This window comes from Trachemys scripta, chromosome 18 (genome assembly GCF_013100865.1).
Source record: "Trachemys scripta elegans isolate TJP31775 chromosome 18, CAS_Tse_1.0, whole genome shotgun sequence".
In the NCBI taxonomy this organism is placed as follows: domain Eukaryota; kingdom Metazoa; phylum Chordata; order Testudines; family Emydidae; genus Trachemys; species Trachemys scripta.
In genome coordinates this window covers 23,378,797-23,404,866 of record NC_048315.1, presented here as the reverse complement: position 1 = coordinate 23,404,866, position 26,070 = coordinate 23,378,797, and the positions used below count along the sequence as shown (strand labels likewise).

At 48.2% G+C, this 26,070-nt stretch overlaps 1 protein-coding gene across 1 annotated transcript in view; it reads right to left on the bottom strand.

Moving 5' to 3' along the window:
• Window positions 1–26,070, bottom strand: part of MTMR4 (myotubularin related protein 4) — a gene marked incomplete in the record, with an annotated part of 110,548 nt that overhangs the window by 8,525 nt on the left and 75,953 nt on the right. The window contains 6 exon segments of the mRNA XM_034752345.1: window positions 1,775–1,960; window positions 3,410–3,605; window positions 4,046–4,157; window positions 4,544–4,672; window positions 4,997–5,193; window positions 10,335–10,448. Coding sequence (XP_034608236.1) covers window positions 1,775–1,960; window positions 3,410–3,605; window positions 4,046–4,157; window positions 4,544–4,672; window positions 4,997–5,193; window positions 10,335–10,448 — 934 coding nt within the window.

Genomic DNA, 26,070 nt, shown 5'->3' with positions numbered 1-26,070 from the left:
CTAAAGTCAAGAAATAACACATCCACTGCTTTCCCCTCATCCACAGAGCCAGTTATCTCATCATAGAAGGCAATTAGGTTAGTCAGGCATGACTTCCCCTTGGTGAATCCATGCTGACTATTCCCGATCAAAGCAACAGAGGGTCCTGTGGCACCTTTAAGACTAACAGAAGTATTGAGAGCATAAGCTTTCGTGGGTAAGAACCTCACTTCTTCAGATGCAAGTGGTATTCCTGATCACTTTCCTCTCCTCTCCTCTAAGTGCTTCAGAACTGATTCCTTGAGGACCTGCTCCATGATTTTTCCAGGGACTGAGGTGAGGCTGACTGGCCTGTAATTCCCCGGATCCTCCTCCTTCTTTTTTTAAAGATGGGCACTACATTAGCCTTTTTCCAGTCGTCCTCCCCCCCCCCCCCCCGCTGTGCTGCCCAGTGCAGCAGTCTGGGAGCTGACCTTGTTTGTGAAGACAGAGGCAAAAGAAGCATTGAGTACATTAGCTTTTCCACATCCTCTGTCACTAGGTTGCCTCCGTCATTCAGTAAGGGGCCCACACTTTCCTTGATTTTCTTCTTGTTGCTAACGTACCTGAAGAAACCCTTCTTGTTACTCTTAACATCTCTTGCTAGCTGCAACTCTAAGTGTGATTTGGCCTTCCTGATTTCACTCCTGCATGCCTGAGCAATATTTTTATACTCCCTGGTCATTTGTCCAATCTTCCACTTCTTGTAGGCTTCTTTTTTGTGTTTAAGATCAGCAAGGATTTCACTGTTAAGCCAAGCTGGTCGCCTGCCATATTTACTATTCTTTCTACACATCGGGATGTTTTGTTCCTGCAACCTCAATAAGATTGAGGTCACTTTCAGCACAAAATACAAACAAATAAAAAAGCAAACTACATTCATTAATTCATAGCTAGAGGACAACATTTCAAGAGAGTGCTTTGTTGGGTCTTTTATTAAATTTGCAGTTATTCTTCAACACGACGTGGGACATTGGAAATCAATGAACAAAACATTAATTTTAAAACTGACGTTGGGAACTGAGTGCAACTTATTCACAGAAAATATATACAGAGTGACCATCCATTAAAATAAAAAAATGAAGCTCTTTTTATATAGCAGGCAGAAAACGAGCCCACACAAAACTGAACTCTTCTTTTCTATTATGTCTATAACACAGATACCACCCAAAGTTTGAAATAGGAAGGAGTGTGTGTGTTTGGGTTGAAGAGCAATCTGCAAATACAGATGATCAAACATGTAACAGGATGGAAAAGATTATTTAAAAATGTGATGAGGTGTTTAATAGTCTGGAATGCATTATAGGTTTAAAATTCCCCGTGACAGAGATGTAAGTGCGTGAGCAGGAACATAGGCACCATGTAAAGTTCCTTTAGCACTGGGAAATAAGTAAAAACGGAACTAGATTGGACAGTGCAAGTAAGCAAATAGGGACATCAACTGACAGCATTAACAGTGCAGTCACCATAATCAAACTAACCAGGGAAGGATTTGTACTGATACAAAAGCTTTGAATGAGGCCAAATATGAGTGCTCCCCACTCCAGCCTCACTGGCTGAACCATATACATTTTCACTTCCCTTCTGCCTCAGCCACATCATTAGAAAACCCAATCCATAATAAAACATCTTTCACTTTTACCTAAGCCCACTTTGCTTTTCCTCAAATACAACAGCTCTGAACGGCTCAGCTGTCCTTCTGCCCTAGCTCATAATTAGCAAGAAATAAAGATGCATTTGCTTGCACAGCTCTTACCAGGAAAGCTTCGTTAAATTCAAACAGGCAGGGGAACTGTTTGAGCAGCTGATGAACAGAATCTAGCCACTGAAGAAACACCGGACACTGCTCATTCTGATCTTCCACATTCTCGTGATGCCCACAGCGATCACCAAATTTGTGACCAAAATCCAGCCAGTCTGATTCAATTAGCACCTGAAAACCCTGGTAACAAAGAAGAAAGTTAACTGCAGCGCCAGGTACCCAGCAGAGCAAGGCAGCTCCAGTGAGTTTCTTGGAGGGCTAGAGAGAAGTTTGCACTTGTGCTAGGGTTAGAAGCAAAGCATAATGCAAACTGGTGGTTACTCTAGCTTTATGTAAGGACAAGGCCTTTTCCATAGCACTGAACTGAGACTTTCAGAACCTATAATCCAAATATGAAGGAGTGGCTACTACATCCACATAACAAATCCCTTTGGGTGCCATGCAGAGAATATAGTGGGGAAGCTGCTAAGCCCTGAACACAAGTGGTCACTTCCCAAGGCAGAGGCTCTTGAGAGCCTGATGTATCACAATTCAGTGGCTACAGATCACTGAAGAATAGGTGGGAAAACCCCTCACCAGCACAGCAGCTCTTGGAAATGTTGTGAGACAGATATGGCAATTTCCTACGATATAACTGGGAGGCCTTCCGGAATTAAGTTAAAATATCTTCAGGATCCATTGCCTTAAATGAATGGTCTATGTATTATTATGGACCAGGATTGTATGCAACTTCTCAAGAGGAGGAGGAAGGTGGGGAGATGTGACAGATGTGAGACCTGGGGGTTCAAAGGGCTTTATTAAACGATGTGTCAGACAAGAATGGACTTTTGGAACAAAAAGTGGTGAGTGGTTTTCTTGGGAAATATCTAGGGGGGAGTGGATGCAAATTCCCCACTTCTGATTATGCAAAAACCCAGCCTTTTGAAGCTATGCCCTCAGAAGTGAGCCATTGTCTGCTGATCAATTGTGATAAGAGGCCAAGATCAAAGGCCCAAGCTGTATAAAGGAAAGACTGAACTATTCATGGTGGGTCTGAATCTGAGACAGATACGAACTGGTCACCACGATGAAAATCCAGTTGTGGGTTTTGAAGGACTGACACCTACCAGAGCCCAGGTTGGAGTTGGGGTGACTGCTGGTAAGTTTTTTGGCATGCATGTAGTTTTTCTTATTGTTTTTAATATATTTTCTCTGTAATGCTTTCACTTTAAGAATAAATATGCTTATAAAGAGCTGCACAGTAACGTATAACCGCAGCCCATTACATTGGGCATAGACTCTAGGAAACAAGCAAAGTGCAGATGCTGTTCTTGTGGCTTTCTAGAGAGATCACCGTGTCTGCAGGGAACTGAGCAGCCTGGACAACCCCAGTCAGGAGGGAGACAGATGCGAGTCTCTGCCCAAGAGAGGGGACTGCTGAGGAGCCGGGTCCCTAGCACAGGTCTCCTTGAAGGATCACAGAGGGGGAATATAGGTGCAGTTACCCTGCACTGTGACATTTTGCAAAGCAGCTTTACTGTGAAATGCAATCCCACTCCAATAGCCTTTTTTCTGCTTCTGTCTGAGGCTCATCGCAGGCACAAGCAACTTCTTAACAGGAACTAACAGAACGGCACTACTGTATGGTACCTCCAGGGTCCTATAATAGGGGTCCAGAAGAATCTTTGCCAGTGCTACAATCTGCGGGGTTCTGTCCCAGCCATCCGAGCAGTGAACCAACACAGGACGTCCCTCTCGGTCCACTGCATTTGAGACCAGAACTGCTGTCTTCAACATGACGGAGAGGTGCTGCAGCCACTTGGTGCTCTCCAGGGCTGAAAGCCAGCTAGAGTGCACATAAAAGGAAAGAAAATGACTTGTTAGCTCTCTACTAGAGGACACGTCTATCCCAAGACTCTTTGGAGCCCTCAGTAAATACTGTACTGCTGCCTTTCCACACCAGCTCCCACAGAGAGGAACCAGCCAACTCAGGAAGAACAGCACAGAATCCAGCCCCCAAATCCTACTTTTTCTGGACACAAAAGCTGTGAGGTCTCTACTGAAGCCACAGAAGAGTGGTGTGTTTACGGTATCCCCAATAGTAAATATCGATCACAGGAAACACAATGCTCAAGGTCTGTAAACACGCCCAAGAGAAAACCTCTCTGATTCCTGAGCCGGCAACCTGGCTCAGGCGATTGGATGGGAATGAGGAGATGAGAATTTCCAGATGGCGAGGAAGACAAAAAGGCAGGGAGAGTGGTAGTAGAGCACGCTGGCACTTACTTGCTCGGATCTGGCATCTGGCTGCAGACAGCGCGCAGGTACTGGAAGCTGTTCCTGATGGAGTGGATATTGGCCATGCCCATGAACGCTACCTCGCAGTTTGGATAATACTCTAAACACAACAGACAGAAAAAGTCGGACGGGATCTGCTGCAATCAAAGCGTCTCACTGCAGGTGCTCTGATCACAGCCCACAGAACAGGAGCTGCTGCCCCTCATTCCCACACTGATCCCTGGGAGCTATACGTGCAGCAGGTGGGCAGCCTGTCCTAGCAGAGTGAAGGGTAGGCAGGCAGGCAGCCTCGCAGTAATCTAGCAAGAAGAGGAATGGGCAGCACGAATCTTGCCACTCCTCCCCAGGGAGATCTGTGTATTGGAAACACTACACAAAGACAGCCCCAGTCCAAACTGTGTGTCCAAGGGGTCCAACAAGAAAGAGTCCAAGCACGGAGATGCCATGAGACGCCATGAGACCAGCAGCCTGAGTGCCGTTTTATACCTTCACATTCACAGCCCCCTCCCTTTGCCCTGTTGGCAACAGCCGCGGTGTAGGATCTGGCATCCAGGATTAGCAGCTTCTGAGGAGCTCCTGCATTCTCCACGCCCGAACATGCCGTCAGCGAGGAATCTGCAGACACAGGACAGGCTGAACTTCCCCACATCCAGACAATATCTCCCATCTGGGCCTTGGCCTTTCACAGGTGGTGCTAGGCCAGTGCAGCCAGACATTGACACATTTAAACCCCTGCCCAGCACAGCACAGTCAAGGCCTGAAAGGGCCTAAATAGTTAATCTGGGTGTCATTTTTAAATCCCACCCCACAACACCAACTCCCCCAGCCACCAGGAAACAGCTGCCCATCATTTGCATGTATCCCTGGGGTGGGGCCCCGCTCTGGAGAGCCCTACCCAGCCCAGTTTGGGAAGCCAGCAGAAGGGAGTGACCATCTTACCAAAGTCTGTGTCGCTGGCCTCAGTGCCTTCGCTGGTGCCGTTGTGGGGAGTTCCACTGGCTGTCTTTGCTCCAGGGTTCAAAGCACAGGCCTTGGCGATGGAGGTCACAAGATACTCGTCATCAGCATTGCGCCAGCCCCACCAGCTGATTTCCGGCTGGCTGCAGCGTGCGATTGCAGCTCCGTTGGGCTGGTGTCTGAGGGAGAGGAGAGTTTCACTTGCCATCCCACTGCAGACACACCAGGCAGCGTGCCAGCAAAAGAAGCAGTTCCCCTCCTCAGAGGCCCCAGCGTTGTTCAAAGCAGATTCATTGTGCGGGGCCAATGTCTCAACTCGCGCGTTATGTGCGCCGAGATCATGCCTACGAAAGGCAGCATGATGGCCCTGACTTCTTCAACTCCGGGCTCTGACGGCAAGGAGAACCCAGCCCCCGAGAAGCACACAGCAGGTGAAACACAGGAAATAGCTCCTAGGTATAATGGGTGAGAACTTGGCAGCCAGATGGCCTAAGGCCCTGGAGTTCACTCAAAGGCCTTGTCTACATTACCAAGTTTTGTCACCAAAACTGCCGTTTGTCGACCCAAACAGTGAGACTGCCCGGTTTGGGCGACAAAATACATCCGCCCTCATGAGAGATTTACATCTTTTTTCCACTACATTTTTGTTGACAAAGTGCAAGTGTAGACACCACGCTTAAATTCATCGCTTTAAATGGCCTCCAGGAGATGTCCCACAATGCCCATCCTGACCGCTCTGGTCAGCAGTTTGAACTCCACTGCCCTGCAGTCAGGTGAACAGCCATTTGCCTTTCCCCCTTAGAAGCCCCTGGAAATTTTGAAATTCCATTTCCTGTTTGCTCGGTGTGGAGAGGTCTCATCGCATCTTCCCAGGTGACCGTGGCGGGTTATCGCAGCAAACGCTCTTCCGCTTGGACCACTGCAGAGCTGTTGGATCTGCTCAGTATAAGAGGAGAGGAGGCCGTGCAGACCCAGCTGTGCTGGAGCCATAGGAACTGGGATACCTATGGACACGTTTCTTGAGGCTTGTGTGAAAAGGGCTATGATTGGGACATGCTGCAGTGCAGAGCAAAGATAAAGGAGCTGAAACAGGCGTACCATAAGGTGAGGGAGGCAAACGGTCACTCCAGTGCTGCACCTAAGACCTGCTGGTTCTGTAAGGAGCTAGACGCTATCCTCAGTGGTGACCCAGCGGGGCAAGAGCCCCATGGATACTTCGGAGGGAACGGAGGCGGCAGAAAGAGGACCTAACTCAGAGGTGGAGTTAGATGAGGATGTGCAGCTCCCGGCGGGGTTGCCCGATAGGGCAGGCAGCCAGGAACTGTTCTCCACTCCAGAGGTGTCTAGCCAGTCTCGGCAGTTGCTTTCCAGGAGCAAGAAGCAGGAGATGAGACTCCTGGTAAGTGGCTGTGGCTTGTGTAGTGCGGAGGTGGGTTCAGGGCATAGAAACGTGGGAGGCTGGCTGTGTTTCTGTGAGCTGGACATTTCCCCGTGTAGCTAAGCAGTATGGTGGAACAGGGTGTTGATGCACGCTGAGATCTCACGGGAATCCTCCAGAGAGATCTCCAGGAAAGTTTCTGCCGAAGATTCCGTGGCAGAGCAGCTTTGTTCCTTCCCCCATTGTAGGAAACTTTCCCGCGCCATTCGGCAATCACTTGTGCAGAGACCAAAGTGGCACACAGGCGAGCAGCATAGGGAGCAGGGTGGAAGCCACAAGCATGGAGTAGATGTACCCTCGTTTCCCTGCTTACTCTCAGCAGTGAGATGTCTGCTAGAATTACCCCCACCTGTGGAAAAGTGTGGGAGAATTTTAGAATTTGCTCCCTAGAATGCTGCACCACGACCCTTGCAAACAGCGGGTGCTCTTTTCCCCATGTGGAGCACCCCCCATCCCCCTGCCAACACTAACCATGCTTTGGCTGTTCGTGGAGATGTGTGCCTGGCTAGGGTCAGTAAGAAAGTGATGGCAATGTTGCAAAAGGTGTGTTTAACAGAAATGTTTCAATGCCGTGCGTGAATTTAACAATCCCACTTCTGTGCATTGTCCCGTGCTTCACCAGATATGGCCTTCAGGAACACCCCACACACCCCGGCCGAGTGTCTCCACCAGATAAGAAAGCGTCCAAGACGCAGCAAAGAAGACATGTTCTGGGAGGTCCTGCAGTGCTCCAAAGCAGAAAAAAGGGAATGAAAGGAGTGCCCAAACGGCAGGACAGAAAAGAGAATCAGGAGTTTGTTAAGGATGCTACTGAACAGATGCTTAAAGTAATGGAGGAGCAAACGCAGATGCTGAAGCCCTTAATAATGCTGCAGACTGAGCAGATCAGTGCTTGACCTCCCCTGCAGCACATTCAGAACTCTTTTCCATGCCCCTCCAAACTCCGCCCATACATTCCTTTCCACCTTCCAAGACTTCTCAGTTTCCCCTTCACTCTACCCCCTCAGACAACTTTCACAATGATAGCTGGGCCTACAAACAGCTGTGAGAGTCTGCCCTTCCCTGCCAAGCATCTGTGTGTTTGTGTGTGCTGTTTCTTGTGCAATAAAAGTAAACTTTTATACTGGTAAATCATCTTTTTTTTTTTTTTACGGTGAGATCGCAGGCACTCCCAATACATGCACAGGCATTTTAATCACTTTATTACAGGGATTTAAGGCCCCAAATGTCACCACTGGCCCTAGGAAAACTACATGTAATGCAACATTGAAGCAACTCGGACAGAGATATATGTTACTGGTGGTCATGGTCGAAGTGCTACCTCAAAGCCTCCCTGATCCGAATAGCCCCTGTGGGCTCCTCTGACAGCCCTGGTATCTGGCTGCTCAAAACCAGCAGCCAAGCTGTCTGCCTCAGCACTCCGCCCCCGAGCAAACCTTTCACCCTTAGCTTCAGAGATTATGCAACATACAGCACGCGGCTATGGCCATAGGAATATTATCCCCAGTGAGGTTCAACCTGCCATAAAGGCATCACCAGCACGCCTTTAATCTGCCAAAGGCACATTCAACTGTCATCCGACACCTACTGAGCCTGTTGTTGAATTGCACCTTACTGCTGTCCAGGTGTCCCATGTAGGGTTTCACGAGCCACGGCTATAAAGGGGTACGCAGGGTCCCCCAGGATCACTATGAGCATTTCAACAGCCCCCAGTGTAACCTTCTGGTTAGGAAAGGAAGGCCCCGCTTGCAGCTTTCTGTACAGGCCGGTGTTCCTGAAGATGCGTGTGTCGTGCACCTTCCCAGACCACCCCGCGATGATGTCAGTGAAATGCCCACGATGATCCACAAGCACCTGCAACACCATGGAGAAGTACCCCTTCCTACTGATGTACTCCGTCGCCGTCTGGTGCCAAAATTGGAATGTGTGTGGCATTTATCGCCCCTCCAGAGTTAAGGTAACCCATTTCTGCAAAGCCGTCCACTATTTCACGCACATTTCCCAGAGTCACGGTCCTTCGTAGCAGGATGCGATTTATTGCCCTGCACACTTGCATTAACGCAGTCGACTTCCACTCCAAGTTGATTCGCGACCGACCGGTAGCAGTCTGGAGTTGGCAGCTTCCACACAGCGATCGCCACACGCTTCTCTACCGAGAGGGCAGCTTTCATTCTGGTGTCCTTGTGGGGTGAGCTCCGCACACAGTTCCAGGAAGGTGGCTTTCTGCATCCGAAAGTTCTGTAGCTGCTGCTCATCATCCCACACCTGCATGACGATACAATCCCACCATTCAGTGCTTGTTTCCTGATCCCAAAAGCAACGGTCTACCCTATGCACCTGCTCTGTGAATGCCAAAAGCAATCTTATGTTGCTCCTATCCATATCACGCAGAGTGTCGGGCACCTGTGAGTCTTCTTCAGTTAGGAACTTCATGATTAACTGCACTGCCAGCCGCGATGTCCTCATGACAGTTAACAGAGCATAGGAGAGCAGCGCAAGATCCATCCTTTCTCACAAAGATGCCGGTGGTGTGCACAGCAAACAACAGCCGTTGAAAAAATGCCATGAAAGAAAGCCGGAAGCCCACGGCGTGCTGGGACAGAAAGCAATGCATCCCGGGACATTTAGCACTGTCCCAAGATGCGCCGCGATCCACTCCGTCGTCCCACAACACCTAGCGACAGAAGGACTGTGGGATAGGTACCCACAATGCACTGCTCACACTGTCGATGATGATGCCCCCACTGTGGACGCAATCTGCCGACAGAGGGAGCGACTGAACACGAAATTGCGATTTTTATTATGTCGACTTTTGGGAGTCAACATCACTTTTCTCAACACAAATTGGTAGTGTAGACATGGCCAAATGTTTGGTCAGTAAGATCACCACAGGGAATGCCACTTTCGTGACCAGGCCTGTATGCAGGAAAAAGGCATAGGGCTCAACATTTATACAATGTAAACCCTGGTCAGGAGATCCTCAGCTAGATACAATAAGGAAACGTTAAGGGCTGGGAAAATACATAACAAACATCTCATTTTCAAACCTTGATACAAGCCCACAAAGAGTCACAACTATGGGCTGTAAATTACCAGGTACTAAGGAGAGGCACAGAACTCTACACAAAAACTGTTAGAACAACGGCAAGGTTGCACAGCTGAACACTCAGTCGAAAAAGGCAAAAGTTCAGGTCATATCCCCGCCTTAACTCTGTCCTCTGGTGCGGGTGTATGGCTAGAACAGTCTCCGGGTCACATACCATTTTTCAAACAACACATGCACCAAGGTAGCATAGCTGTGCTCAGCTGTATGGTGCTGCCTTTCTTCAATGCAGGAAGCTCTGCGGGGTGCCAGGGCTCCGGGCTTTGGCTGCTGGGCAAGAGGACCCTTGGGCATAGGCGTAGTTTGACTTCTATTTGGGGGGCGAAAGGGGGAGCAGGGCCCAGGCCAGCTCCACACTTCCAAGGAGGGAGCATCACATTGACCCTCTGTATAGTATCCATAAGCAGAGAGTGTAGCTGCACATCCCGGAACGGCAGTATTTCTGCGTAACAGACTTATAACAGCTAGACGAGCCAGTGCTTCACCCATGTGGGCTTCCACAGGGATCCCAAATTGCCTTCAAGCTCTAACAGCACCAATGAGGAGCAAGGTAGCGCACACAACCTGATCTGTAAGTGCTTCGGTTAATACTGAGTTAAACTAGGCACGGGCAGAGTTCAGCTTGCTGTCCTCCCCAGGGAGTTGCCATGATTGCTCACTGGAACATGGACATCACACCCATCCTCTCTAATTCCTCAGCCAGCACCATGGGTTGGGGTCATGATATTGTGTACAATGGACTACGAGCAACAGGGCAGCTATTGTAGATTCTTTTTTACCTGTACACAACTACAGGAATCCTTTTCCAAGACCTGAAGGAAGCCACATTCTCCAGCTCCTTGTCAGTGATCCAGACAGGAACTAGCAGCTTCTGAGGGTAACTGGTACAGAGTCTAGAAATAAAGTGACACGGTGTCAATCAGAGCCAAGCAATGAGAATATTTATGCAGAGAGAACAGGGGAAACCTTCAGGTTTGTCTGAACTCGACTAACAAGAACACAGGCTATGGGTGGTTCTTCCCATCCAGAATTAGGGGTGCCTGGGAGAAAGAGCCAAAGGTGGCCCTGAAAACTGGGCTGTGTACAGGGTCTAAACCATGGAATATGGGACCCCCATACAAGAGATTGTAATCTAATTTACTATCCAAAAGAGGTAGGCAAAAGCATATTTTACTCTACATAACATTATAATATCTGAATGTTGCAAATCCAGAGAGAATGCAGATGGCTAATCAATCCAATGACTCACGTAACCATGCGAAGGGAATTAACTAAATCTTGCGATTTTGGTACATCTGAATCAGACATGACTAGAAATCAACTCATGCAGAAGGGTGTGTGTGATGGCACAGACCTCCCGAGCTAAAAGCGTGAGCTGCTACGGCTTGAGCCAGAGCTCCCTCACTGGGGCTGTTCCAGACTCTCTGCCTCTGTAGCCCAGAGGCACAGCGGGACCTGTAACTAACTAGTGGGTTACGTCTGCACAAAACATTGCATGAAAGATTCTTTCAACAGGAGGGTTTAATCCTCAAAAAGGCATTTCCAATAGCACAAGTATCAGTACAGGCAGAACGTAGGCCTGCAGCTGTGGCATTTACAGAGCGCTCTCTCACCTTACAGCTCACAGACATTTCAGTCAGAAAGATGATGCTACAGCAGAGGTACAAAATATGGATTTTGCCACTGTACATGGTAAGTGTCTGCAATCGTCGGGGACTGTCCGCACACACGCAAGGCAAATGCTAAGTCAGGGATGTGGGGGATGTAAACGTAAGGGAGTGGGGCCCTGGGCTAGAGTTTGCTGAAAGCCATGAATGCAAAATCCGGACACAGAAATTCTGAACTAAAGCAGCCTCAGAAGGGAGCAGGAGAGTGCAAGCTGTCTGAGATCGCGCCTGACTCAGAGGCAGAAGAGATGATTTTATGAAATCAGAAGCAAGGAAAGGTGAGGCTGTAAATAGACACAAGCTGGTAATGGGAATTGACACTGAGTGAAAGAAAACAATTACTGTGACTGGTTCTTTGAGGTGCAATGCAGGCGTGTATTCCACTTTGGTGTGTGATGCCCAGCGCATCGGAGTTGGAAAATCTTGCCTAGCAGTACCCACAGAGGGGCAGCGCTCACGCCTCGTAGCCATAGCCCCTTCCCTGGCTATATGAGGTGGTGGCGCCCTGACCCCCCTCAGTTCCTTTGCACCAACCCCCCCAGACTATTCTCTGATGCAGAGGGGATGGAGGTAGGGTCATGGAATACAGATTTGCATCACGTCTCAGAACCACAGTTACAGTAAACTCTTTCAGCAAACTCTAGCCCAGGGCCCCACTCCCTTACGTTTACATCCTCCACATCCCTGACTTTAGCATTTGCCTGACATGTATGCGGACAGTCCCCGACGATTGCAGTAAGTAACTGTTTCCTCTTCTTCTTCAAGCAGATGCAGTCATGTATTCCACTTAAGTGACTGACAAGTACTACCCCCGATCAGGAGGCGGGGTTCGGAGTCCACCTAACCAAGGACTGCAGAACCACTCTACTGACATGTGCATCTGCCCTGGAAGATGCGGTTATGATGTAATGGTTCATAAATTGATGGACGGATGACCACGTACCAGTCTTGCAAATGCCCACTATTGAGACGTCACTGAGGAATGCTATTGACACTGCTTGCGCTCTTGTAGGATGACCTTGCAACCGCGGATGAGGTGTAATCAAAGCTATTTCATATATGGCCTTGATACAGGATGTTATCCATTTAGAGAGAGTCTGTGAAGAGACAACTTGCCCCTTCATATGATACAAACAGGCAAGGTGAAGCAGAGAACTGTTTGGTCCTGCCCAGACTAGACATCATCTGACATAGAATTATAGAAGATTAGGGTTGGAAGAGACCTCAGGAAGTCATCTAGTCCAACCCCCTGCTCAAAGCAGGACCAACCCCAACTAAATCATCCCCGTCAGGGCTTTGTCAAGCCAGGCCTTAAAAACCTCTAAGGAAGGAGATTCCACCACCTCCTTAGGGAACCCATTCCAGTGCTTCACCATCCTCCTAGTGAAATAGTTTTTCCTAATATCCAAACTAGACCTCCCCCACTGCAACTTGAGACCATTGCTCCTTGTTCAGTCATCTGCCACTACTGAGAACAGCCGAGCTCCATCCTCTCTGGAACCCCCCTTCAGGTAGCTGAAGGCTGCTATCAAATCCCCCCTCACTCTTCTCTTCTGCAGAGTAAATGAGCCCAGTTCCCTCAGCCTCTCCTTAGAAGTCATGTGCTCCAGCCCCCTGTTTATTTTGTTGCCCTCCGTTGGACTCTCTCCAATTTGTCCACATCCTTTCTGTAGTGGGGGGCCCAAAACTGGGCGCAGTATTCCAGGTGTGACCTCACTAGTGCTGAATAATCACTTCCCGCGATCTGCTGGCAGTGCTCCTACAAATGCAGCACAATATGCTGTTAGCCTTCTTGGCAACAAGGTTACACTGCTGACTCATATCCAGCTTCTCGTCCACTGTAATCCCCAGGTCCTTTTCTGAAGAACTGTCGCTTAGCCAGTCGGTCCCCAGCCTATAGCGCTACATGGGATTCTTCTGTCCTAAGCCCAGAACTCTGTACTTGTCCTTGTTGAACCTCATCAAATTTCTTTTGGCCCAATCCTCTAATTTGTCTAGGTCACTCTGGACCCTATCCCTACCCTCCAGCATATCTACCTCTCCTCCCAGCTTAGTGTCATCCACAAACTTGCTGAGGGTGCAATCCATCCCATCATCCAGATCATTAATGAAGATGTTGAACAAAACCGGCCCCTGGACCGATCCCTGGGACACTCCGCTTGATACCGGCTGCCAACTAGACATCGAGCCATTGATCACTATCCGTTGAGCCCGACGATCTAGCCAGCTTTCTATCCACCTTATCCATTGATCCAATCCATACTTTTTTAACTTGCTGGCAAGAATACTGTGGGAGACCGTATCAAAAGCTTTGCTAAAGTCAAGAGATAGCATGTCCACCACTTTCCCGATATCCACAGAGCCAGTTATGTCACCATAGAAGGCAATCAGGTTGATCAGGAATGACTTGCCCTTGGTAACTCCATGGTGACTGTTCCTGATCACCTTCCTCTCCTCTGAGTGCTTCAAAATGGATTCCTGAGGACCTGCTCCATGATTTTTCCAGGGACTGAGATGAGGCTGACCGATTTGTAGTTCCCAGTTTCTCCTTCGTCCCTTTTTTATGGAAGGGCACTATATTTGCCTTTTTCCAATCGTCCGGGACCTCCCCGATTGCCACGAGTTTTTAAAGATAATGACCAATGGCTCTGCAATAACATCAGCCAACTCCCTCAGCACCCTCGGATGCATTGCATCCAGCCCGATGGACTTGTGCATGTCCAGCTTTTTCTAAATAGTCCTTAACCTGTTCTTTCACCACTGAGGGCTGCTCAACTTCTCCCCATACTGTGCTGCCCAGTGAAGCAATCTGGGAGCTGAACTTGTCTGTGAAGACCGAGGCAAAAAAAGCATTGAGTACTTCAGTTTTTTCCACATCATCATTCATTAGGTTGCCTCCCCACTCAGTAAGGGTACCATACTTTCCCTGTCCACCTTCTTGTTGCTAACATACCTGTAGAAACCCTTCTTGTTACCCTTCACATCTCTTGCTAGTTCCAACTCCAAGTGTGATTTGGCCTTCCTGATTACACCCCTGCATGCTCAAGCAATATTTTTATACTCCTCCCTAGTCATCTGTCCAAATTTCCACTTCTTGTAAGCTTCCTTTTTGAGTTTAAGCTCACCAAAGATTTCTCTGTTAAGCCAAGCTGGTCACCTGCCATATTTGCTATTCTTTCTGCACACTGGGATGGTTTGTTCCTGAGCCCTTAATAAGGCTTCTTTAAAATACAGCCAGCTCTCCTGGACTCCCTTCCCCCTCATATTAGCCTCCCAGGAGATCCTGCCCATCAGTTCCCTGAGGGAGTCAAAGTCTGCTTTTCTGAAGTCCAGGGTCCGTATTCTGCTGCTCTCCTTTCTTCCTTTTGTCAGGATCCTGAACTCTACCATCTCATGGTCACTGCTGTCTAGATTCCCACCCATTTCTACTTCCCCTACCAATTCTTCCCTGTTTGTGAGCAGCAGGTCAAGAGGAGCACGGCCCCTAGTTGGTTCCTCCAGTACTTGCACCAGGAAGTTGTCCCCAACTCTCTCCAAAAACTTCCTGGATTGTCTGTGCACTGCTGTATTGCTCTCCCAGCAGATGTCAAGGTGATTGAAGTACCCCATGAGAACCAGGGCCTGTGGTCTGGAAACTTCTGTTAGTTGTCTGAAGAAAGCCTCGTCTACCTCATCCTCCGGGTCCGGTGGTCTACAGCAGACACCCACCACCACATGACCCTTGTTGCTCTCGCATCTAAACTTAATCCAAAGACTCTCAACAGGCTTTTCTCCGGTTTCATACTGGAGCTCCGAGCAATCATACCGCTCTCTTACATACAGTGCAACTCCTCCACCTTTCCTCCCGTACCTGTCCTTCCTGAACAGTTTATACCCATCCATGACAGTGCTCCAGTCATGTGAACAGCCCCATCAAGTTTCTGTTATTCCAATCACGTCATAGTTCCTTGACTGTGCCAGGACTTCCAATTCTTCCTGCTTGTTTCACAGGCTTCTTGCATTCATGTACATGCACCTAAGATAAGTAGCCGATTGTCCCACTTTCTCAGTGTGAATCAGGAGGCTTCCCGTCTTGTACCCTGCTCCTTGTGTTTTCTCCGGTATCCCACTCCCCCACTTACCTCTGGGCTTAGGTCTCCATCCCCCGGCAAACCTAGTTTAAAGCCCTCCTCACTAGGTTAGCCAGCCTGCCTGCAAAGATGTTCTTCCCTCTTTTCGTTAGGTGGATCCCATCTCTTCCTAGCAATCCTTCTTCCTGGAACAACATCTCATGGTTGAAGAATCCAAAGCCCTCTTTCCAACACCACCTGTGCAACCACGCATTTACTTCCACAATTCAATGGTCCCTACCTGGGCCTTTTCCTTTAACAGGGAAGATGGACGAGAATACAACTTGCACCTCAAACTCCTTTATCCTTCTTCCCAGAGCCACATAGTCTGCAGGGACCCGCTCAAGGTCATTCTTGACAGTATCGTTGGTGCCCACATGGAGAAATAGGAAGGGGTAGCAGTCTGAGGGCTTGATCAGTCTCAGCAGACACTCTAATCACATCCTGAATTTTAGCTCCTAGCAATCAGCACGCTTCTTGAGTCTCCTGGTCTGATCGGCAGATGGATAACTCCATCCCCCTTAGGAGGGAGTCCCCGACCACCACCACCTGTCTCCTCCTCTTGGGAGTGGTGGTTGTGGAACCCCCATCCCTAGGACAGTGCATCTCGTGCTTCCCTTGATGGGGTCTCCTGATCCCTTCCCTCAGATGACTCTTCCAAACCATTCTCTGCCATAGTACCTGTGCAGAGAGCCTGAAAATGGTTTCTTACCTCTATCTGCTTTGGGGGTACATGGCTTCTCCTCTTTCTTCTTCTAGAGGTCACATGCTGTCAATTTTCTTCCCCATTCTGCACTGTCCTTTCTGATTCTTCAGCATACTTTGCCTGCAGTACCAAATGGCTGACTTCTATCCAGATAGTCTTCATTTTCTCTGAAAATCTAATATCCAGCATATGGAGATGCTGCTCCTGCAGAGATGAATGTGGCTTTGGAAAGAACACAGATAAGTAGTCAGCCTAGTTCAAATGAACAGAGACATCACTTTAGATAAAAATTTGGGGTATGGTCGTAAATTCACTTTGTCCTTGGAGAACTGCATATAAGGAGGCTATGTCATCAGAGTCTGTGCATTGCAGACTCGTTGCAGATGTTATTGCTACCAGGGACTCAAAAGTGGAAAGGGATAAGATGCCAAGAGTTTGAACGGAGGTCCCATTAAAGCTACTAGGACTGTGTTAATGTCTCACAGGGGAACTGGCTCTCGGACCGGAGATGGAGATTAAAGAACTTGCCACCATGTGATTGGAGAAGACGGATATTCCTGGAATAGGAGGACGAAATGCTGATATCACCACTAGATGCTCTCTCAATAGACTAAGTGAAAGCCTGATGACTGAAGGTGCAGCAGGTACTCCAAGATGTCCTGGATAGAAGCCACTGTTGGTTAAATTCTGCAGGCCAATGGCCACACCGAAAACCGCTTCCGTTTAGCTGAATAGGCCATTCCAGTCGTGTGCTTTCTACTGCTGAGTAGGACTTATTGAAAAGCCACCACACACCACTTTTCCTCCTCATTTAGACACAAAGCAGCCACACTGTGAGATGTAGGGAGCTGAGTGTGGCACACAAAGTGTGACTGTGGTTCTGGGTGATTTGGTCGGGATGGAGAGGAAGTGGTATGGGAGGCTGAACTGACAGTGTGAGAAGGTTGGAAAACCACTACTGCCTTAGCCATGCCAGGGCAATGAGCATGAGTTGGCCCAATCCATCTTCAGCTTGACGATGACCTGTGGGATGATTGGGGGGAAAGCATACAGGAGAGCCACTGCCAGCTGAGATGGAAAGCGTTGGACAGGGAGCCTGGACAGGGTAGAACAGATGACATTTCTTGTTCTCCCTTGCAGAAAACAGGTCAATCGTTGGAATGCCCCAAGCTGCAGAGATTGCCCATACATTTGTCTTCAGAGACCACTCAGGGTTCGGGGGGAAAATACCTGCTGAGACAATCTGTGAGCTGATTCTGGACCCTGGGCAAGTGGTCGGCTATTGGAGTGCTCCTCTTCTTGATGCAAACCTGCCACAACCCGACTGACTCTTGGCAGAGCATCCTGGAGAATGCTCCCCCTTGCCAGTTCACATAATGCATTGCAGTGGTATTGTTGGTAAGTAGGTGAGCCACTAAGCCCCGGATACGGTGCAGAACAGTGTGACACATATTGTAAATGGCCTGAAGATCCAACACTTCGATATGCAGTGAGGACTGCTATTCCAACCACTGACCTTGAACTTTCAGCAAACCCAGATGTGCTCCTCAGTCCATTAGGGATGTGTTGGTGACAACAGACCTGGTTGGTAAGGGCCGGACGAAGGGAACGTCCTGACAAACATTCTCCAGAAGTGTCCACCACTGCAAGGCGTCCAGAACCAGTGGAGGGAGACAGACCAATCTGTCCAAGGAGTGAAGAGTGGGACTGTAAAGTGTGCTGAGCCACATTTGAAGGGAGTGAAGATGCAACCGTGCAAACTGGACCACATGCGTGCGAGCGGATGTGTGGCCGAAGAGCCTCAGACACATCAGAACTGTCATGGAGGGCTGAGGTTGCAGACTGAGACAGAGGTGGTGAATTGCCTGAAAACAGTTGGTTGGCAAAAACGCTCAAACTCGTAGAGTCTGTTAGGGCCCTAATGAACTTGACTTTCTGAATGGGAACAAAAACGTCCAGTGTTTAGGAGCAAACATAGAGTAGTGTCAACGTAGGAAAGGACTTCGTCTCTGGACCTGCCCCACAGTAATCAGTCACCTAGGTACGGGAAGATGTGGATCTGTTTCTTCCTGAGGTATGCCATCACCACAGGCATGCATTTGTTAAAAACCCAAGGAGCAGAAGAGAGGCCATAGGGAAGCACTGCACACTGGAAATGACGCTCCACTATGACAAATAGAAGGAATTTTCTGTGGCTCAGGAAAACTGCCCCATGAAAGTGGGCATCCTGATGGTCCAGGGCAGCAAACCAGTTGTTCTGAGAGAACGCGGGGAGGATAGTTGATAGAATGACCGTTTGGAACCTCGTGTACCTGATATATTTGTTGAGGCTGCGAAGGCTGAGAATGGGTCTTAGTCTTCCGCCCCCCACCCCAATTTGGGCACCAGAAAGTACCGGGAATTGAAACCCTGACCCTGGGTGTTCTGGTGGATCTCCTCCACTGCTCCCAGCACCATCAGAGAGCGCACCTGCTTGAGGAGCACTATCTTGTGCGAGCGGTCCCTGAAGTTGACACACCCTGTGGCCCATATTCAACATAGTGATATGATTATATGATCACATGACCTATTTCGTACAAGATGTATCCTGAGGTGTCAATGGAAAAGTTATGGTTTGCTGAATATGATCTCCTATTGGTATGCATGTATCATTTTTTATCTTGAGTTTTGAATATTGACTATGGATCTCTATTTCAAATGTGCTCGCTCCTGGGTAACTCCCACAAGTCAGTTCACATCCAGTCTAGCCAGCACATTGTGAAGCGACAACTCAAGGTAACAGCCCAGCAACGAAAACAATGGGCCATGGAAAAAGATTATCCTCACCTAATGGTCTTTCCTGTGAATGTCCTAGTCAGGATATGGGTAATGGTTTGTGCCATGATTTATTGAAGCATACAAGGGCATGTGACTAAATCATGTGTTATCGGACTTCATCTTGTGCCTGTACTTTCCCACAAACTGTACGAGGGACTATGCTGGGAACAATAAAGTTCCCTCCAGGAAGAAACTATAAAAGAGGAAGTGACATCATCACTTGGCCTCACTCCCCCTACAACACAACACCTGGAAACACCTTGGGAAGAAAAAGCACTGAACTGGGGAAGGGGAGTCCCAGGCAGGAAAGAAGGAAACCCTGCCTGTGTATGGAAGATTGCTGGACTGTTTGTACCCATCAGGGTGAGACACTGCCTAATTCAAACCCTGTTTAGTGTATAGAATTGATTGCGATTTTCTTTATTTCTTAGGTAACCAACTTTGATCTGTACGCTATGACTTATAATCACTTAAAATCTATATCTTTCTGTAGTTAATACATTTGTTTTATATTTCTTACCTAAAACAATATGCTGCTTGAAGTGCATGGGAAATCTACTCAGTTAACAAAAATTGGTGCATGTCCTTTCCACACTGAGGAAGGGGCGGATTAGGTAATCATCTTATATTGGTCAGCCTTTTGTACCAGGGCAGGACAGTACAGTTCAGGGGTGCAAGGTTGGGAAGTTGTGGGGAATTGGCTGGAGCCAATTGTTAGTTCATGAATGGCTGAGGAGAAGCATTCCTGTAACTGCAGCTGGGTGTGTCCCTGCCTGTGTAAATGTTTGTGTGACTGCAGGACCAGGAGAGGTTTGCAGCTTGTCACAGCCCCACAGTGTGAGAGGGGGCCCAGACTGGTATGCCAGAGGGCTCAGCGCTACCGCAGTTCCAGGTTGCACCCCGGGAACGCCCATCGCAGACTGCAACAATGTCTTAGCCACCAAGCAGCCTTTGGTGATAAATGACTGAAATTCCTCCCTCGAGGCTTTGGGCAGCGGGTCCACAAACTCCAACACAGCTGTCCAATTCACAATCCCTGCTGGTTAGCAATGCGCATCTGCAAGGAAGAGCAGGTGTAAATCTTCCTACCCATCAAGTCCAGCCATTTAGAGTCCTTATCCTTCGGAGCAGACTAAATCTGCCCTGCCAGGCTCTATTGTGGCTATGACCAGTTAGTTAGTTTGGAACTGGATGTGAGTAAAAATCTCAAATCCCTGCAACAGAACAATGTAGCGTTTCTCCATGTGCTTTCTCCAAAGCTGGCGTGCTACGGAGAACCTTAGCAGGCTCTAGGAGCACATCGTTAATAGTCAGGGCAACTCTCCTGAGGAAGGCAGCTGCAGGATATCCAACAACTTATGGGTATTCTCCTGCAGGAATTCTGCTTGAAGCAGCCACGCACTGCAAAAGGTCCTGGTATGCCTGGAAATCTTCCAGTACCGAAGGAGAGGAAGAGCCAGGCACCACAGAATCATCCAGGGATGAAGATGAAGCAGTTAACTATGCCAGAGCTGGATCCTTCTCCAAGACTGATGGATCTGGGTGGGACAACTCTGGAGACTCTGCAAGTGGAAGATTCACTGGTGCCTGGGCCTGCGGGGGATCAACGGTCACAGCCACAGGCCTGCTCGATGGTCTCGCCTTACAGCGAGATGAGGAATGGGACCTCTGCAACTATGGAGCAACTCACAGATCCCCTGGAGGCCACGGGTATAGAGAGGGCTCTGGTGGCCAGTAGGCACCAGGCCAGGAGCCCTGGTCCTGACTGCAAGATAAGCACCAATCCTGGTACCCATAGTGCTCCATGAATGCCCCCCAATGCGGGTCAGGTGATGGAGAATGAGAGGGGAAGATCTTGACCTGGACACTGAGAAGTCCTGGGCTTTAGGGGATAAAGGTGGAGCCAGTCCAGAGGGTGCAAACAACCGATCTGACTCATCCATAGCTCAGAATGAAGAGGGAAATGACGCCAACAGTGGGAACGGTACTGCCAGCACCAAGTACACCTCCGATGTTTCCAGTGCCGGAAGAGATGTCGACCCCAAAGTCAGCCTCAGTACCAAGATGACTAATGGCTCCGAAGTGGAGGGAAGTGAATGCCACCATGGTTATATTGGCGGCACTGACAGCAGGGGTGCTGAAGAAGCTCCTGGTGCCAAGGACACCTCCTGTGCCAAGCCCAGCCCTAGCTCCCCTTCCACTGATTGTGAAAGGGAAGCATCAGGGTGTGGTGCTGACAGACCCATAGGGTTGGGGCCTGCCCACCCAACAGGGATATAAACAACGCAGCCCTGGCAAAGTCCTGGACCAAGAGAGAGATCGGGAAAGGGCAGAGGAGGCCCGTTGCTGCCAGATATGCTGCCAGCACGGAAACAGCTAGTGCCAGCAACGCCCTCATTGGTACCGGAGTCAACAGACACCCCGGGGCCTGAACCAGAATCGACGGTATGGGGTCTCTGACCTCCCTGTGCAGTACCTGGGAGCGCTTGATGGGACCTGCTCCATCCTACACACCAGCATTCACACTGTGCTGGTCCGTGCTCCTGTTTAAGCACATGCTGCTTCAGACAAAGACCTCTTGTCACTTGAGTCTGTTTCGTGAAAGATTTGGAAATCGAACACACTCCTTGCCGTGGGCTTTGCCTGAGCCCAGCAAGCACCATGTGTGGAGATCGTTGTGTGGGGGGATCACTCCCCCACACAATGGACAACGCTTAAACCCTGGTGAGGGTATCACCAGGGAAATACTTAAATGAAATCTAACCCTAAATCTAACACACACTATACTTGGGGTATTAACTAACCATATACAACTGGAAAAGTCACTAAGAAATAGAGAGACTATGAGGTTAAAACCACACAGAGCTCCAACTCCAGGCACAGGCAGTAAGAAGGAACGAAGTGGGGTCAGCACGTCACTGCCCCATATAGCCAGAGGAGGAGCTAAGGCTGCAAGGCACGAGCGCCACTTTTCTACGGGTACTGCTAGGCAAAATGCTCTGGCTCCATGCGCTGGGCACACACCGAAGTGGAATGCACGGCTGCATCTACTCAAAGAAGAAACTTTATTCGTTTTGTCTTGTTAAAGATGCTATTTTTATATAAAACACCAGAGTTATCAGTAAGAAGTAAGTTTTGCCTATATTCAGACAACACCAATTCAGCGTGTGGGATAATTCAGAGCACAGATTATCTTGAAAACCTATAGTGAGTGGGATGATATATGCAGAAGATTGAAGGGCGTGGTAGACATGGAGTTGCTATACAATAATTTTACGAATACTTTGTGACCTAGTTAATGAGATAGACTGTTATAACTATATTCAGTTAGTGGAATGTTTATTATACCCCTCTATGGCTTCAACTGAATAGGGGCTCCCAGACAAGAACATCCCAGTACACTCTAGAAGAGGGTGGGCAAACTTTTTGGCCTGAGGGCCACATCTGGGAACAGAAATTGGATGGTGGGCCATGAATGCTCACAAAATTGGGGTTGGGGTGCAGGCTCTCGTTGGGGGTGCGGACTCCAGGGTAGGGCCAGAAACAAGTTCAGGGTGTGGAAGGGCTCTGGGCTGGGGCAGGGAGCTGGATGCAGGGGTTAGGGCTCTGGCTGGGGATGATGAGTTTGGGACCAAGGGGTTCAGAGGACGAGAGGGGGATCAGGTCTGGGGCAGGGGGTTGGGGCATGGGGAGAGGCTCGGGGTGCAGGCTCCAGGCAGTGCTTATCTCAAGCGGCTCCTGGAAGCAGCAGCATGTCCCTTCTCCAGCTCCTACGTGGAAGTGCGGCCAGGCGGCTCTGCGCACTGCCCCATCCGCAGGTGCTGCCCCTGCAGCTCCCACTGGCTGCGGTTCCTGGCCAATGGGAGCTGCAGGGGCGGCACTTGGGACGGGGGCAACATGCAGAGCAGAGGTCCCTGGCTGCCCCTACGCGTAGGAGCCGGAGGGGGGGCCATGCCACTGCTTCTGGGAGCCGCGTGGCGCGCCCCCCCAACCCTGCTCCCCGGCTGGAGTACTGGAAGGGGGCCATGCCGCTGCTTCCAGGAGCCGTGTGGAGTGGCCCCTGACCCTGCTCCCCAGCTGGAGGGCCAGAGTGGGGCCATGCAACTGCTTCCGGGAGCCACGTGGAGTGGTCCCAACCCTGCTCACCGGCTGGAGCACCGGAGCGGGGCAAGCCCCAGATCCCGCTCCCCAGCGGGAACTCAAGGGCCGGATTAAAATGGCTGGCGGGCAGGATCTGGCCCGTGGGCCGTAGTTTGCCCACCCCTGCTCTTGAAAGACAAAGGGCAGAGTTACTAGCTTCAAGGAACCTACATCCTGCCTCCAACAATTTGCAAGCCTAGTTTTGCCAGTGCTGGGAGCTAACAGATCAAAGGCTATGAACAGTTTAAAAGTAACTTGATTCCTTTGAAAGCAGTGATCAAAAGACTGAGCAGCATTTAAAGACACTCCCTGAAAGAGCAAGAGGGAACTCGTTTGTGAGTTAGCAAAACAGATTATGCCACCGAGAGCCTAGAAGGTCTTAGCTAGAACTGGGAGGGAAACAGTTTTCCCATCCCATGAAACTTTCCGAGAGTTCGAGATTTCTCCCTTTCGAAGGAGAGAGAGAGAGCCCAGAATAGCCAGTAGCCCAGCAGTCAGGGCACTCACCTGGAACGCGGGAGACTCCAACCCAGGGGAGTGTCCTGACAACCGGCCGCTTGTTATTCTGGGCACTCACTCGCCCGCCCTCCCCATTCCCATAAGAGAGGTTGTTCTGATTGACTGACATTTTCCCTTTTTAACACTGTATTTATTAACAGATCCAGTCTTTTATAACAGATCATATTAAACTTGCTGTACACCTTAAACAGCAATAAGCTTAGTATAAACACAAACACACAGTTATAAACTGTCCTCTGGGAAGTCCCTGAAGCTGTACTGATGAGACCTGCTACCAGTCACCTTCTTCTCCTTTATGGCATTGATCACATATTGTGACTGATGCTTTTCTATTCTGTCTTCCTCTTCTGTCTTGTCAGTTGACCATGTTGGTTAAAGTCTTTCATTATCTCATGTTTAGATCCAAACTTCCGTTTTTCTTACATTTAGATGCGTAACTTGTTTGTTAGTTGTCCTATCAAAACTTTTACACAATATTTAGCTTTGTTCCTATTGCCTCCTATCTATTTTCCTGATTTTAATATCTTAATTCTAAGTTTAATTGTGACTGTTGCTGAAGGGGTTTCTCTCTTTCTCAGTATTCAAACAGAAGCTCTCAAAGTCCCGGTTTGGTGGCCAATGATGACCCTCTTCCAGCAAACTCCAAAAAATTCCACCATCCTTCTTAGTCCTTATCTTTTTGTCTTCTCCCCTGCAGAACTTTGACTTAATCAGTTAGCTTTTCTAGTACCAGAATTTCCCACACTTTTTGATACCAGCCAATAGTTTTAAGAGAATCACTCCTCTTCTATCACCTTGCTATGGTAATTCCAGCAGCAACTACAAAAGAATAATCAGTTCTTTATGGCTTTTATAAGACAGAGTTTTCAGGACAATTGAATACGAATACTAAGGGGGTTATAAGACAGCTGACACCCTGTTATCTCCCTTATGGAGCCTCCAATGGCTTTCCAAAAGGTCTTAATTTTGGAGCACATCCACCATACATAGAGAAATCCTCCAGTTTCATATGTTCTCCCATTCCTCAATTTTTGTACCTATGCCTACTTCAACTTTCCATCTTCTCATGAAATGTAGTTATTTCCTCCACACAAGTTAGAAATTATTTTGTAGTGGAAAGTAAGCATTTATGTTTCATGGATGTAGTGAGTACTTTTTCAATTTCTGTCTATTTTCTGCATAGGTTTCCTTTTTTGTGGGGATGGACTGAAAAATCTCAGTTGTAGTTACTGATATACTGCAATTTTGGGGTCTTTTGAGAGTTGCTTTATTTCATCAAGTGATCTAAGCGTATTGTCTCTGAACAGTTGGCTGAATTTTGATATACCTGTAAGTTCCCAAATGTCAAAACTTTCCAGGCTGTTATTGGGGTTAAATTCTATATTATCTACTATGGACACTGGATGTGATGGGTATGGGTTCTGCTTTCTAAATAAAGTATCCAAAGTTTTTACTGTTGCTGTCATAAAAAAAAGAGTTGTTATATGTTGGTTTTGACCTACAGGTTTTCTTTATCCAGGGGATCCCGTGGAGTTTGGCTGCACAACAAGAAACTTGTTCTGTCTCTACCCAGTGCTTATTAGGGTTTGGTGTTATCCAGTGCATCGGGTTTCTGATCTGACTAGCTTGGTAATAGTGCTCGATGTTTGCTAAAGCCAAGCCAAGCCTCCATTTTGCCATGGCCTTTGTAAAGCAGGTTGCCTAACTCTGGATTTCTTATTTTCCCAAATGAATTTATTTATCATAAATTGCCAATGACCTATGAGGCTTCCTGGAACTCAAATGGGAAGTGTTTGGAAAAGGAAGTTAATTCAGTGCAAGACATTCATTTAGCGGTTACAATTTTGACTAACATGAAATTTCATATTTTGACCAATTTCCAGATATTTTGATTTTCTTAACTATAATTAATATTACATAAATCTTACCATCTTTTAGAAATGTGTATTCCCAGGCATCTTATTGAAGTCGTACCCATTTATATTTAGCGTTTATTTCTTTCAGTAGATCTGAGCTCACACCTACATCCTGACGTGTGGCGTTTATTTTAAATTCTGACTCTTCACCAAATTTTAAGATTCCTTTTTGCAATTCTAGTAGTGTGTGAGCTGGATTCGTAACAAATGCCACGACGTTGTCCACATATAAGCCTAATTTGTGTTCCCTGTTTCCTACTGTAATTCCATTTATATTAGGATTATTTCTGACCGACTGAACAAATGACCCCATTACTATGTCCAAAAGAAGAGGTGATAGTTGGCTTCCCTGGCAAATGCCTCTAAAAGGAAGCTTTTTTCCAATAGATACCCATTTGCATTTATAGTAGCATATAGGTTGGAATTTAAAACAAAAATCAAACTTTGAAATGTAGGGCCTAAAGAACTGACATTTTCCAATAAAAACATTTTGTAGTAAAATTCCCAACCAGGTCTAGTGTTGGGGTGTCTATAAGAAGCTTAGACCTACCAGGATCCCATGGGGAAGAGGGATAGACCCCTGTAAGCTAGACATGCACACAGTCTGCTTGTCATTTTAAGACCTCTTTTTGCTGAAATGC